The 13,651-nt window shown below is 36.7% G+C and overlaps 1 protein-coding gene across 1 annotated transcript in view; it reads right to left on the reverse strand.

The window, feature by feature from the left end:
- Window positions 1–3,833: 3,833 nt before the first annotated feature.
- The window catches only part of rac1b (Rac family small GTPase 1b), an 11,368-nt gene continuing 1,550 nt past the window's right edge, over window positions 3,834–13,651 (reverse strand). The window contains exons 2-6 of the mRNA XM_084405023.1: window positions 11,887–11,958; window positions 9,318–9,435; window positions 7,352–7,414; window positions 7,100–7,259; window positions 3,834–5,327 (exon numbers count right to left, since the gene is read on the reverse strand). Of these exons, the coding sequence (XP_084261149.1) occupies window positions 5,197–5,327; window positions 7,100–7,259; window positions 7,352–7,414; window positions 9,318–9,435; window positions 11,887–11,958 (544 nt within the window). The 3' untranslated portion in view covers window positions 3,834–5,196. The remainder of the gene's footprint in view (window positions 5,328–7,099; window positions 7,260–7,351; window positions 7,415–9,317; window positions 9,436–11,886; window positions 11,959–13,651) is intronic.

A 13,651-nucleotide genomic window follows, 5' to 3' on the forward strand; every position in this document is an offset into this window, starting at 1 on the left:
CGAGTCTGATATAAACAAACTGCTTCGGTGTCGTCATCATCTTGCTGCTCCCTCCCCGTTCTGTGATTGGTTCCCTTTTTCAGGGGAAAAATTGTCCCATGGTGTCCAGACTGCCATAGCAGCGTGAATAGAATCGCGCTGCGAGCAAGGCAGTATGGGGAAACCCAGGCTATATTTTATGTTGAATTTTAAAGTAAAATGTGGTTTGTAAGTTTTAAATTTAGTTTTTAATAACAGACCGCTGCTGAGTATAATAACACACCGTTGCTATGAAAAACAGAGGGTTGCTATGGACGCAGGATTCTAACCGTAGAGACGGAATGGACTATTTTCGGAAGCAATACAATCGTTTTTAAATCAATAAACTCCTTTTTAAATCAATAATAATTATCCCTTACATAGAATACAATATGATTAGTATTATGAATATTGACCTTAATCAGTGTCTCTTATATGGTTTGGTTGTTATAGACTTTAAAGCCATTTGATTGGCCGAGAATCAACAGTTCCCATACACTCCGACCGTAGACTACCAATCAGAGACCAGAGCTGCAGGGCAGTCTAATTTAGTCAGTGTGTGTGGCCTTCTGATTGGCTGAGAGTCTACAATCACTGTAGACTACCAATCACAGCTCGGGTGCAGCAAGCGCTGATTCTGAGGTGATTGACATCTATCAGTAACGAGGGCAAGCATCTTATTTATTTAATTCTTTGTTTCCGCATCTACCATCGGCAAGAAAATATATTAAACACAAAAGTGAGAAAAGGGCAAGTCAACATCTGGTTAATGTCCACATAAACCTGGCTGGTAAAGTTGACGTCAGAAAGTTACAGTACTCACACGCTAGTTTGGCTTTTAGTGTTGTACCAGATTTCTGAAAACTGGTGACAAGTACTATTAATATTTATTATTAATATTCGAAATACTATCACATCGTGTACTACCATTACTACTAGCACTGTGATAATATTTTATATTGTGCTTCTAAATGAATGTTTTACAGACTGCAACGATAATTTTACAAAAGGACACGAAGAATTACCACAGAATTCAAAAACCAATGACGTGACATGCAATTTTGATGTCCAAACCCCTTTATGAAGTCAAAATAAGGAAATGTTTAATAAAAAGCACATTTATTGAATCTATTGATCTCTGTTTATCAAATGATATGAACATATATTGAGGGTATTACAACGTGTAAGAATTATTAGACATTATAGTCACATAATGTCATACCGGATAACTGTCCGGACCTACAAAAAAAGCCAAACAAACTGTAAAAAATCTAATAAACCCTAACATCTCTGTCACAGGCATTACTGTATGAGTCTTGACAACAACATATTTAAATATGACAAAGAATATGACATCCAGTCGATTGTTATGCTTTGGAGCATTCTGTCCCAAAACTGGCTGTCAGCCAATGTCATCCGGGATAACAAGCAAACTGGAGCAATTTTATTGTGAATTTTATTTTGAAACGATGTGAGACAGCATGTTACACAATCAGAAAGACCCTGAAGGACCCCCAGACAATGGTGTCTTTCATAAAATGTGTTTAACTTAGCCTTTTTCCTCACTAGCACACTATGTAGTAAAATCCTGTGTCATATGGGATAACGCTAAAATAACATATATAATGTGAATTTATGTAAATATGTTTATTTAGCATGAATTTACATATTTGGAAGTTGAAGGTAAAGATTGCAGATTTCTTTAGGTAGCCAAAAATACTGCCTGATTAAGATTTAAACTGAGTTTTGTCATATATGATAACAGTTATTCTCTGTTAGCCCATAATGTCATAATCTGTTATCTTGAATGACGTGTGTTTGACAATATATTCTTATACAGTTTTCAGCTTTAATTTGTATAATTTCCATTCAAATTGTGATATTAACATATCATTAACATTGTTTAGTTGAATATTAGCAAAGTATGTAATTCATAATAATATTCGATTACAATTACATTTAATTATTGTCCAACCTGTCATATTGGGGAATCCGCCCCTTTAAGAACAGACCATCCACTCTAGTGACATCATCATGCATTTTTTTTCCCAAACCATTAATACGATTTTTCTTTATAAATATGTTGTTCAATGACATGCTTTTGTAAATTTGTTGTTCAAATAAATGATGTTCAGTGAAATGAGTGAAGGTCGCCTACTTTAACCCTTTACATTATTTATGAATATTGATGTAGAGTTGACTATGATCATCAATAAAATGGTTCAAGGTACTTTTCAGTACTAAATTAAACCTAATGTTCATATACATGAAAAAAAACTGTTTAAATGTATTTGTATACTTGCCAAATCTGGGAAGAAACCACACTGAGTTTACACACTGAAAACCACATCTGTATTTCTTTACAGTGGAGCCTAATTAATTTCCTTGGAATACACATTGCATAAGATAAACATTAATCATAATGTTAATAGGTTAACTTCAAATATCAGAGAAGATGTTTAATGTTCTTTGTGTATTTTGTTTCTGAATTCTGTAGTAATTCTGAATTCAGCTTTTTCGATTCAAAAACAAAATAATATACACTTGATACACGACAAAGAACATGAAACATCTTCACTGATATTTGACGTTAGCCTATTGCCAACTTTTACATGATTTAATAAATCATACTTCAGGATTATGTAAATATAAAGATATATTATATTACATTAATCATGCTTTAATGACATTCATAATTATTAGAAGTTATTTTAAGTAATGATCAGCACATGAACTACCCGTAATTTCTAAGGCTTTGTACATAAATATTAGTTATGGTGATGATGTGGACTCAGTCGCATGATTGTCTGAGAATTAGCGTTAGCGTTAAACGTAACGTTTGAGAAAACGTTTACTGTCTCCTTCTGGCAACTTCATCTTCAAGTTAACTTCTTTGGATTCAACGTGATATCGGATGTTTTTTTTTTCCCTAGCTTATTGCGCTTAATAACTCTTTTTAATACATGGCTTGGTTGAAATCCAATGTTGAATGCGGTCTGTTATTTCTTGATAACAGACCGTTGCCATGAAAAACAGAGCGTTGCTATGGACGCAACCGTAGAGACGGAGCGGACTATTTTCTTTAGCGGAAGCAATACAATCGTTTTTAAATCAGTAAACTCCTTTTTAAATCAATATTTTGTGTCAAATTATTGCTTTATTTGGTAGGTAGCCATGTAATAAGCGGGATAATGTAGAGCGAATAACAACCCCTTCAGGCTGATTCGACGCGACGTAAAGTAAATGAGGCCAATATGTGATGATTATCAATAAGAAGCCAAAATCATATTATCACGTTTTCTCTTTCTGTCGTCGTGGTCGTAATAAAGTGGGTACAGCAGCCAGAGAAAAACTAATGAAAGCACTGTATTCATGTGTACTACTGTAAACCCAAAACACTTCACAACCATGTCAGGGAATCTCTCCTCAACCACCACCAGTGTGCAGTATCCACTTGGATGATGTGACGGCAGCCACAGTGCAAAGGCGCCAGTGCGCTCACCATACACACTCACACACACACACCATCCTCCAAAAAACAGTATCTACTCAAGAGAGTAAGTGATTTCGGTCGTAACCTGTGTGTTCTTGTAGTGCCGTCAGTCACATGGTATCAACAGGTCAGGTGATTGGCTGAAAAGAAAACAATTTGCATATTTCTGTGGTCATACAATCTGATCTGAAGGTTAAAAATCAAGCCTTTTTAAATGTGATTTCATTCAGCAATTACTCGGGTAAAACCGGTTATGCATGTGTTGCAAACCACAAAACCCTTTCCCACACCCACCCTATAATTAAAACAGAACAGCTTTTCTAGGGTTTGATCTAAATTTATTGCATTTTATTAACCGTAAAACAAGTGACATATCATCAATAACCCCTAAAAACAGGGTCACAATCTGGATCTAACTGTGCCGATGGAAATCGCTCGTCCTGTACCTGTGCCTCAGTTCAAGTAGGTGTGCAGAAGAAGTGTTCAATACCCATGATGCACCGCTCCGATCAACAAGACAAACAGTGACGTGTCAGTACAGTGAGAAGTGTTCAAGACATGAGCATTATGGGAATAAACCGACTTCACGTGAACTGATTCCTGTAGTGTACGATCTGACAGTAGTCTGTTGCTTTCTGTAACATTAGCACATATAAAAGTGTCAAAAAGAAGAAAGTTTCTACAAATTTGTTAAGAAAGAATATATATATTTGTGTGTATGCATGTATGTATAATTTTTAAATGCCCAAAGAGCATCAAGGTGTTGATTTAACGATATATTGAGATTGACACTAAATTCGATATCTCAGACGCTCCGACAAAACGCGTGAATTCCCCCCCAAAACACAGAAAATATGGTCAATATACTTTCAGTAAATAAAATGAAGCGTAGTTTTAGGATCACTGTACATGTTTATGTTTTGCATATGTATTGTAGCTGCAATTAAGCCCATTTTCCACAATCAAAGTCCTCATAAAAATAAAAATAAATGCACACTTTAATAGAAAAATATATTATTTAAATTATGAGCCACTGGTAATATTGGTTGTGGTTTAATTAAAATGAACTTTAAAATTACCGTTATGTCGTGATGAAAATGGTCCTAAAATACAAGCTTAATTTTCTTTACGCAAAACATGATTTCTGGTGTGTTTTAGTGCCTTAAATTACAGTAAATCCCCCAAAACAAATGGCATATAGTGTGCGCATAACCCCATAATGAAGATATATAAAAATCTGTTCAGACGCCTCATCCTTCCATTAACTGATCCTCACGATTCACCAATATCCCCCTGGCTTCACAATGGTTTGCCGAATGGTTGCAGCCCTTCAGGGGTTAAAAAGCAAGAAATGTGGTGTATGGTAATGTAGTGCTATTTGGCAAGATCTTCATTTCGCTCTCAAACAAAGACTGTAAACAAGCATTATGGGTTCTCAATTGAAAGAACCGACTTCAGGACACTGTTAACCGTCTTAAAAAAAAGTTAATATCCGTTAGTCAAAGGCCGCAGCTCGTCCAATAGCACGTGTTTGTCTAAGCGAGACGGGGGATCGATGTTTTACTACATGTTTTTTTTTGTGAAGTGTGTAAAGTCGTACTGGTGATCACGATGGAGGAAAAGTGAGAAGTGAAAAGCCGGGTGTCATTTCTCCTTCAGGAACACAGTGTGGATGGCATCAGTCTCTAGAGAAGTGAGCATTTCCTGCCCCTCTTCTTGACCGGCGGAGGGCACAGCACGGCCCGGATGGCCTCGTCGAACACCGTCTTCAGCCCGCGCTGTGTGAGCGCGGAGCACTCCAGATACTTCACAGCCCCTGAGGAACACACACACACACACGAGAGGTTCAGCACAAACATTCGCAGAAGATGCTCTTAAAGGTGCACTCTGTAAGATTCACAAGCTAGTGGTGGAAACAGGTACTGCAGTCCAGTTCAAAATATCAGAGATCGTCGTTTCTCCCGCCCCGCCTCCACGGACTCGACGCTCACGCGGGGTCGCCGGTTTGAGCTCACGCAACAGGAACGAACGCAATGAAAAATTGAAAATTGGCCACAGACCAAAACAATAACAAACATTCCAGCCGGGAAACACACATTTCACAGTAAAATAACCGGCTGTAGAAGTGTTTTCCAGAGAAACGAGTGTGTGAACTCAGCATGTTTCCTCAATATATATGCAGAGATAAGAAAAAAAAGATCCGCACACGAATATATCGGCCAAAAAGAGATTCACGATCACGAGATTTATTCTCCAGAGGCCACAAATAAAGTGCCGAAGTGCAAAAAAAGCACTGATGAAGGTTTGCACTCTTGCACTTTTTTTGCACTTTGGCTTAACGCGTGTGATTTCCCATCCGAAAGTGAATGAAACGAGCCTTTACATAATCAGGGTTGCTGCACACTTTTAGACAAATTTAAGGCTTTTAAAGGCGAGACACTACAGGTGAATAGGGTAAAAAAAATTAACTAGCAGATATCACTAGCCTTAAAATTATGTCAATAGCCTTAAAATTATTTTCGCCCATGTTTTTTGGAATAAAATGTTAAATAAATCAGGCTAGGAATAATATATTTACAAATCCCTCTGTAAATGTCTTCATAATATAACTAGGTACAAGACTGGAAGGTTTGGTGTGTATAGAGGTGCTACTGAACTGGAGATTTGGGACTTGGAGAATGAGAGAAAAGTCATTTTGAGAAAACGGGCTTTAAAGATTTATCATCAGCCAATGAGATTGCGCATTCAGCCCTTTTACTTTCACGATTGGTTGCTGATAAAAAGGAAATGAGCATATTTGGATCCGACAGCATTGTACAGGAGAGAGAGAGCTTTCCAGCGGTGTGTGTGATGACAGGCTGACGGCAGCGATCGCGGAGCAGCGTGATGATTAAGAACGCCAACTTTTGTTGAATTTAGGAGAAATCTACAATAAAAATAAAGACCTAAATGTGTATTTCGGACTTTTTTTTCACCACAAGTCTGAAAGAAGACATGCTATTGAAGACAAATATCTAAAAATCTAAAAATAGACCAGTAAAAAACAATGTTTTTGCCTGCCGTGTCTCGTCTTAAGGCCTGAAGAAATAAGAATGAATACTGTACATTAGGGCTGTGCAATATTGATGAAAAAATGATATATATCTGGATATTTTCACGGTTTTGTTGATGATAATGTGTTTTTGTGCTGGTACCGTGACTAGATCAGGCCTGTTGTTGACCTATTATTCATATTCTGTGCGGTGGTCAGTTCACAGCAGTGACAGAAATAAACTCTTGTTATTAATTTAGCAATATTTGCCACCTTAAATTGATTTCCAGGGGCATTTTTACCTACATAAGGGCATTTTTTCTAAACTTATTGGACGTATGCGTCACCATTTGTCAAATTCTACCATTCAAATGAACTTCTATTAGAATAATAACAGCGTTACAGTGTTTTTCAGAGAAACGAGTATGTGAACTCCCTAATATCTGCAAACATATGGTATTTTTATGCTTTTAGTACAGAAAAATAAATTATATCCAGCACGTTTAAGGTGAAATGCATGATTAAAGTCTTTAATAATGCAGTGTTGAAGCACATACCGATCTCTTTGGCCATGGCCAGGCCCTGAGGATAGGTGATGGGAGTGAGCTTCTTCTCCTTCAGCTTCTCAATGGTGTCCTTGTCGTCTCTCAGATCCAGCTTGGTTCCCACCAGGATGATCGGAGTGGCCGGACAGTGGTGTCTCACTTCTGGGTACCACTGAACACACAAGACATTTCCCCATTTAAATCACTGGTAATAACGTCTGCTAGGCTGGTTTTACCTCGTACTTTGAAGGGAAAAGCGCTCACCTTTGCACGGACGTTCTCGAAAGAGGCAGGACTCACAAGGGAGAAGCAGATGAGAAACACGTCCTATGGGACAAAAGCATTCGTTGGTGTACCAATGGAGACATGCAGATGTGTTCCCACTATTCAAAGAGCATCAGGCGGTGCTAAACTAACACCGTTCATCTCAGACAGACATTTGACAAGAAGTGTGCACTCAAACAAACGTATGATGATATTAAAAGAACAGACAGGAGACAAATGCTAATCGTTAATCATCCAGAAACTTGTGTTCGCATACATTCCCAATATAAAGTTAGCGTAACTGTAAATTTAGTCATCAATCAATCATAAGACAACAGTAAGAATGGAAAGATATAATTGAGACTGTAATTTAAGTGAACAAAAAAAGATTTAGAGAGGACCCATTATGCCCCTTTTTCATGTTTGAGTGTTCAAAAACACATTAATCGAAGAACGAACTGAACGACAAACTTTGTTTCGGCCTGATTTTGTTTGATATTACGTCACATCAGTTTGCTCTTCGATTAACGCGAGTTCGTTTGGATCAGCTTTTCAAAACGAAACTTTCCGGTGTGGTGAACAAACGAGTCCTACTGAAGAGATGAGTCCCAGCTTAGGACCCCAGTAGTGTGCCTGATCTAAATCTGTTCTTGCGTTAACTAACGTGAGCCGTCTAAACTGGTAATAAGAAAAATAGTAATATACACAAACATTATTTTAAGGTTCTTTTCATAAAAAAAAAAAAAAAAAAAGTGTACTTGTCACATATTGTGCTGATTTTTACAATGAAAAATAATGACAATAATTGCATTACGAATTGCTGTGAGTACGGTAAGGCAGTATCAGGATAAGCTCATCTAGCGCGGTCATCGGATAACGTTAGCTGTATGCTATGCTACTATCTAAGCTAACTAAAAAAAACACACACTAACAACGAGAAATATTTAATTTCACAATCTATAGCTTCGGTTAAATACTTCAGTTAAGTTAAGGTTAAATACATGAATGACTCGTTATAACGGAGTACAAACGTCTTCTATAATATAGTGGTTTTGTATGATTTGTAACCAGGCACTAAAGCGATTACCCATAAAACGTGCTGTGAACCACCAATCCGATTGCTCGGACTCATCTCTTCAGTTAGGACTCATTTGTTCACCACACCGGAAAAGTTAGATCTGGCTGGTAAATGCCTTTGAACTATCATTGGTCAACGGTGATGATGTAATAGGTGGGCGTGTCTCTGAGGCTCCGCCTTCTTTGAGGTGGAAATGTTCTCCTGTTCTATTCTAATGTAAAGTTGCTGTATAAATAAACGTGACCAGAGAGCTGAACTGATCAGATGCTTTCTGAGCTGCTGTTCTCTCACCGCTGTCATCTTTGCTGTGCGTTTATTTTGTTATTGAGAGGAAAGCGCTCAGCAGCACACATTTACTATTCATATATTAATATTTATATATTCATCTAAACTGCGAGCGGAGTCAGATGTTAAATCACTGTAATGTTATAAATGTATATCGCTGCAAAGGTATTTCCAACTTTGATTCACCCCTAAACGAGGAACAAGAGCTTCGTTGCCAGTACATCAGGGCCTTAACGCTCTGTTCAGTTCCTGTCTCTAGGAAGCCCCTCCTCCTGAAAAGCACACTGTGGTCTGATTGGTCAGCTGGAGCAATGTGTTGTGATTGGTCGAGCGCCTCGAGTGTGTTTGGGAAATGTCCCGCCCCCTTACCATAACCCCAGTTTAACACACTACTAACTAACTCAACCAGGCCCCGCCCCTTTATTCTGTATAGACCAACGCTACTTTTGCGTCATCGAAGGGTAACGCCCCTTTTTGGGGGAAAACAAACAGATTCCCCTGAGAACAGAACTCGCTCGCTCTAGACCTGCAAAGTTTCTTGAAAGCAAAAATCGCACTAATGTTGTGAGAAACTGTCTCTGAGTTGAAGCTCTGTGATCGTACCGTTTGAGGGTAGGACAGGGGGCGGAGCCTGTCGTAATCCTCCTGTCCTGCCGTGTCCCACAGACCCAGGTTCACCGGCTTCCCGTCCACCATCACATTCGCTGAATAATTATCAAATCTGTCAAGAGAAAGGCAATGCAGTTCTGAGTGTGAGAATGTTCTCAGTGATCAATGCAAACACACGCAGAACCTAAACATCTTTTATCTCTTTTAATTCCTTTTATACCCGTTTTAATTTCCCTTGCTTTTATTTTGTGCTTATTAAGTTGGCTAATCTTAACTAATCTTTCTATCTATCTATCTATCTATCTATCTATCTATCTATCTATCTATCTATCTATCTATCTATCTATCTATCTATCTAATCTTTCTTTCTTATTAATCTATCTTTCTAACTAATCTTTCCTTTTTTCTTACTCTCTCTTTCTTCCTAATCTTTCTTTCTTCTCTTTCTTTCTTTCTAACTAATCTTTCTTTCATTCTTTCTAACTAATCTTTCTTTCATTCTAACTAATCTTTCTTTCCAACTAATCTTTTTTTCTTTCTTTCTTTCTAACTAATCTATCTGTCTTTCTTTCTTACTAATCTATCTGTCTTTGTAACTAATCTTTTTTTCTTTCTTTCTTTTATTTCTAACTAATCTTTTTCTAACTATTCTTTCTTTCTTTCTAACTAATCTTTCTTTCTTCCTACCTAATCTTTCTTTCTAACTAATCTATCTGTCTTTCTAACTAATTTTTCTTTCTTTCTTGCTAACTAATCTTTTTCTTTCTAACTATTTTATCTTTCTTTTATTCCTAACTAATCTTTCTTTCTAACTATTCTTTCTAACTAATCTTTCTTTCTAACTAATCTATCTGTCTTTCTTTCTAACTAATCTATCTGTCTTTCTTTCTAACTAATCTTTCTTTCTTTCTTTCTTTCTTTCTAACTAATCTTTCTTTCTTTCTTTCTTTCTTTCTAACTAATCTTTCTTTCTTTCTTTCTTTCTAACTAATCTTTCTTTCTTTCTTTCTTTCTAACTAATCTTTCTTTCTTTCTTTCTTTCTAACTAATCTTTCTTTCTTTCTTTCTTTCTAACTAATCTTTCTTTCTTTCTTTCAATCAAACTTCTAACTACTTTAAACTTCTAACTACTTTAAACTTCTAACTACTTTAAACTTCTAACTACTTTAAACTTCTAACTACTTTAAACTTCTAACTACTTTAAACTTTCTAACTACTTTAAACTTCTAACTACTTTAAACTTCTTCAAACTCTCTGGTCCGGCTTTTTTCAAGCCAACTTAAAGTTTGTCTCAACAAACTTTTTTTTCTAGTTTTTCTATGCAAAGCACTTTGAATTGCCATAGTGTGATATTTTAATTCCTTTCTATGTCTCTCTCTCTCTTTCATGATAGATCAGCCCACCTAAAAAAAGCACCATCTTGTGATTTAAAAGGTTTCCTGACTGAGTCTCGGAGGACTTTAGCATTCATTTATGGAGGGCATTTCACTAGGCTGTGTGTTAGAGCCGCACGATTAACTGTTAAAAGATCACAATCCTAAACCTTCGACAAGTGTGATCACAGCTAACATTCAAGTTTGCGTTTGCGCTGACCCAGACAGCAGTCGTCATGTTTAGGTATGATGAAACCGTCTTTTCAAACACACATCATCACTATTTATATTTATATATATACAAAATAACTCATATTTCCAGAGAAGTAGTTTTTGGATATAAACACTGATGTCTGCGGTAGCAAAACGAAAGTAACTTGACGCTTCAAATAAAGATTGTAGATAACACTTTATTTTACAGTGTCCATGTTACATGTACTTAGCATAGTAATAACAGTAAATTATGCATAATTACATGCAACTAACCCTCAACTAAACCCTAATCCTACCCTAACCCTATAGGAAGTACATGTAGTTAGTTAATATTACTCAGTGCTTAAATATATAATTACACTGTAACAATGACACCTTAAAATTAAGTGCAACTAGATTGGATCAATGATGTCGTTACACCAGTAGGTGGCGGCAAGTGACTGTTAAACAAATTGAAGCATTAATTCAAGAGATTCGTTTAAAAACGCAGATTTATCCAGTAATGAAGTGACGTATTTGAGTGAGTCATTGAATCATTCATTCCAAAGATCTTTTTTTTTATATAGACTGCAGAAAGTAATCTTGAACTCAGTTTTAAACCAAAAAAAAAAGTAAGTAAGTAATAAAAACAACAACAACAACAACAACAACAACAACATAAGCATAACCAGAGACACAACGATCGGGATAAGGAGGAATTTAAAAAAGGAGGCCGAGGACAGGTCAGATTGTAGCTTACTATTCCAATATTGACTGAAGATTAAAATAATATGAATATTTAGATTAATAATACTGTAATATTGCAGCAGTGACTGTTTTCCATGCTAAAATGGACACTTTTTCTTAGAGGCTAATCTAGAAGTAATGAAATTATTTCTATGTTTACATAGGTGTGTGTGTGTGTGTGTGTGTGTGTGTGTGTGTGTGTGTGTGTGTGTGTGTGTGTGTGTGTGAGATATTTGAGCAAACACACTCACACTGTGGGGATGTATTCTCCAGGGAAGGCATTGGTGGTGTAGCTGATCAGCAGACATGTTTTACCCACGGCTCTGGAATGATGAAGAGGAAGAACAACAGGTCATGTGATGATGGTAAACACAGGGCAACATGATACAGTAACAGGTTGAAAAACGAGTCTGTGGAGCAGAGTCATAACTCAAGGCCCGCCTCCCTCTCGTGTCAAAGCCTGTCACTCAAAGTTTACAACGTCGCTGAGATATTTAAGCGGAAATATCCTTCTGGTCATGAAGAGAGAGAGAGAGAGAGAAACCCCATGAGAGTGAACAGCGATCAGGCAGACTCGTTATAGACGCACATACTTTTAAAACAAGACAAGGATCATCTAAAGTCTCCAAGTCAGTTTGGTTACAACTCTGCAATAAAGCGAGATGTGTTGAGATTGACTACTGATTTATAGGCTATACTGGATCTGAAATGTGGATTGGCTGGAGATGCTGGTCAATATGGATGTTAATAATCCCTCAGCGAATAACAACCATCAAGTATCAAGTATTGCTTTTATCATTACCAGCCATCTGAGCTTTTATTCACTCACATGATGCATTTTTTGATATCAATAATTACATTTGTACTATTAAACTGTGATTCTTGATATTAAGAATGTACTTTTTCAACTTCTGATATCAGGGATTACATGTTCATTAGCGCTAGTTAAAGGAGGGGAGGACTGTAGTGGGAGCACTGGGGGGGGGTCAGGTGTGACCGTGGCATTGGCTGATGGTTCACGGGTCAGGGTCTGTGTTTGATCACAAGCGTTCTCATAGGAGTATCGCTGTAGGGCTGAAGGCTCATTCTGTGCTCTTCACTTCCTCCTCAAACCGAAAGCATTTTTAATAACTTTTTAAAATGCTAAAAGAAAAGAAAAGCTGCACATATTAAAGTCAAACTGAAACAAATGTCCTCAATTATTACACAATCAATGCTTCTCATTTACTTCTTTCGAAAATTAACCAATGAAATTCATCTATTAACATGTTAACTAGGATAAAAAATACATAAGACTATTTGGTAACACCATTTTACAGTGTCATTGTTACATGTAATTACTATAAATTATGCATAAGTGCATGCAATTAATAAAATAAAAGGTTAAAGTCAATGTTCATCACATAAAGCGATCGAGTCTCTTCAGGAAATTACCGCTCGATTGATGCGGATTAGTTTCGCGATCTCTTTATGGACTTTCTGAAGCGGTAGTTGCTTAGTCTGTCAATGGAGGGACAGAAATCTCTCAGAGTTCATTGAAAACATCTTCATTTTGCGTTTCGAAGATGAACGAAAGTCTTACGGGTTTGAAACGACACGAGCGTGAGAAATTAATGGCAGAATTTACACTTTTAACCCTTTAAATTGTGCATGATTTCACTTTTCTAGAGTAGGTTTATCTGAACGCAAAGAAGTGTGAACTTGAGGTGGTCAAAGAATAATCAGTGTTTCCACAAAGCCAATACCTATTACAATAAATATCAATCAACAGAATAGAAGTTCATTCAATTTCAATCCAATTATCAACAACAACAACAAATAATAAATAAGGAAGTTTAATCAATGGCTTTAAGAGACGTGTCATTAAGCAGAAGGTTATTATCCCGGTTAACATTGATTATCAAAGGAGACTGATAAGATGCTCTTTGATTTTGCTTGGGAGAAAAAAATAATACATTACATAAGAAAAACGGTCTTAATGACCTTAACTTAAAATGGTGGTCTCAATTTCCTGAA

The sequence above is a fragment of the Rutilus rutilus genome (assembly GCF_951802725.1).
Source record: "Rutilus rutilus genome assembly, chromosome: 1".
NCBI lineage: Eukaryota > Metazoa > Chordata > Actinopteri > Cypriniformes > Leuciscidae > Rutilus > Rutilus rutilus.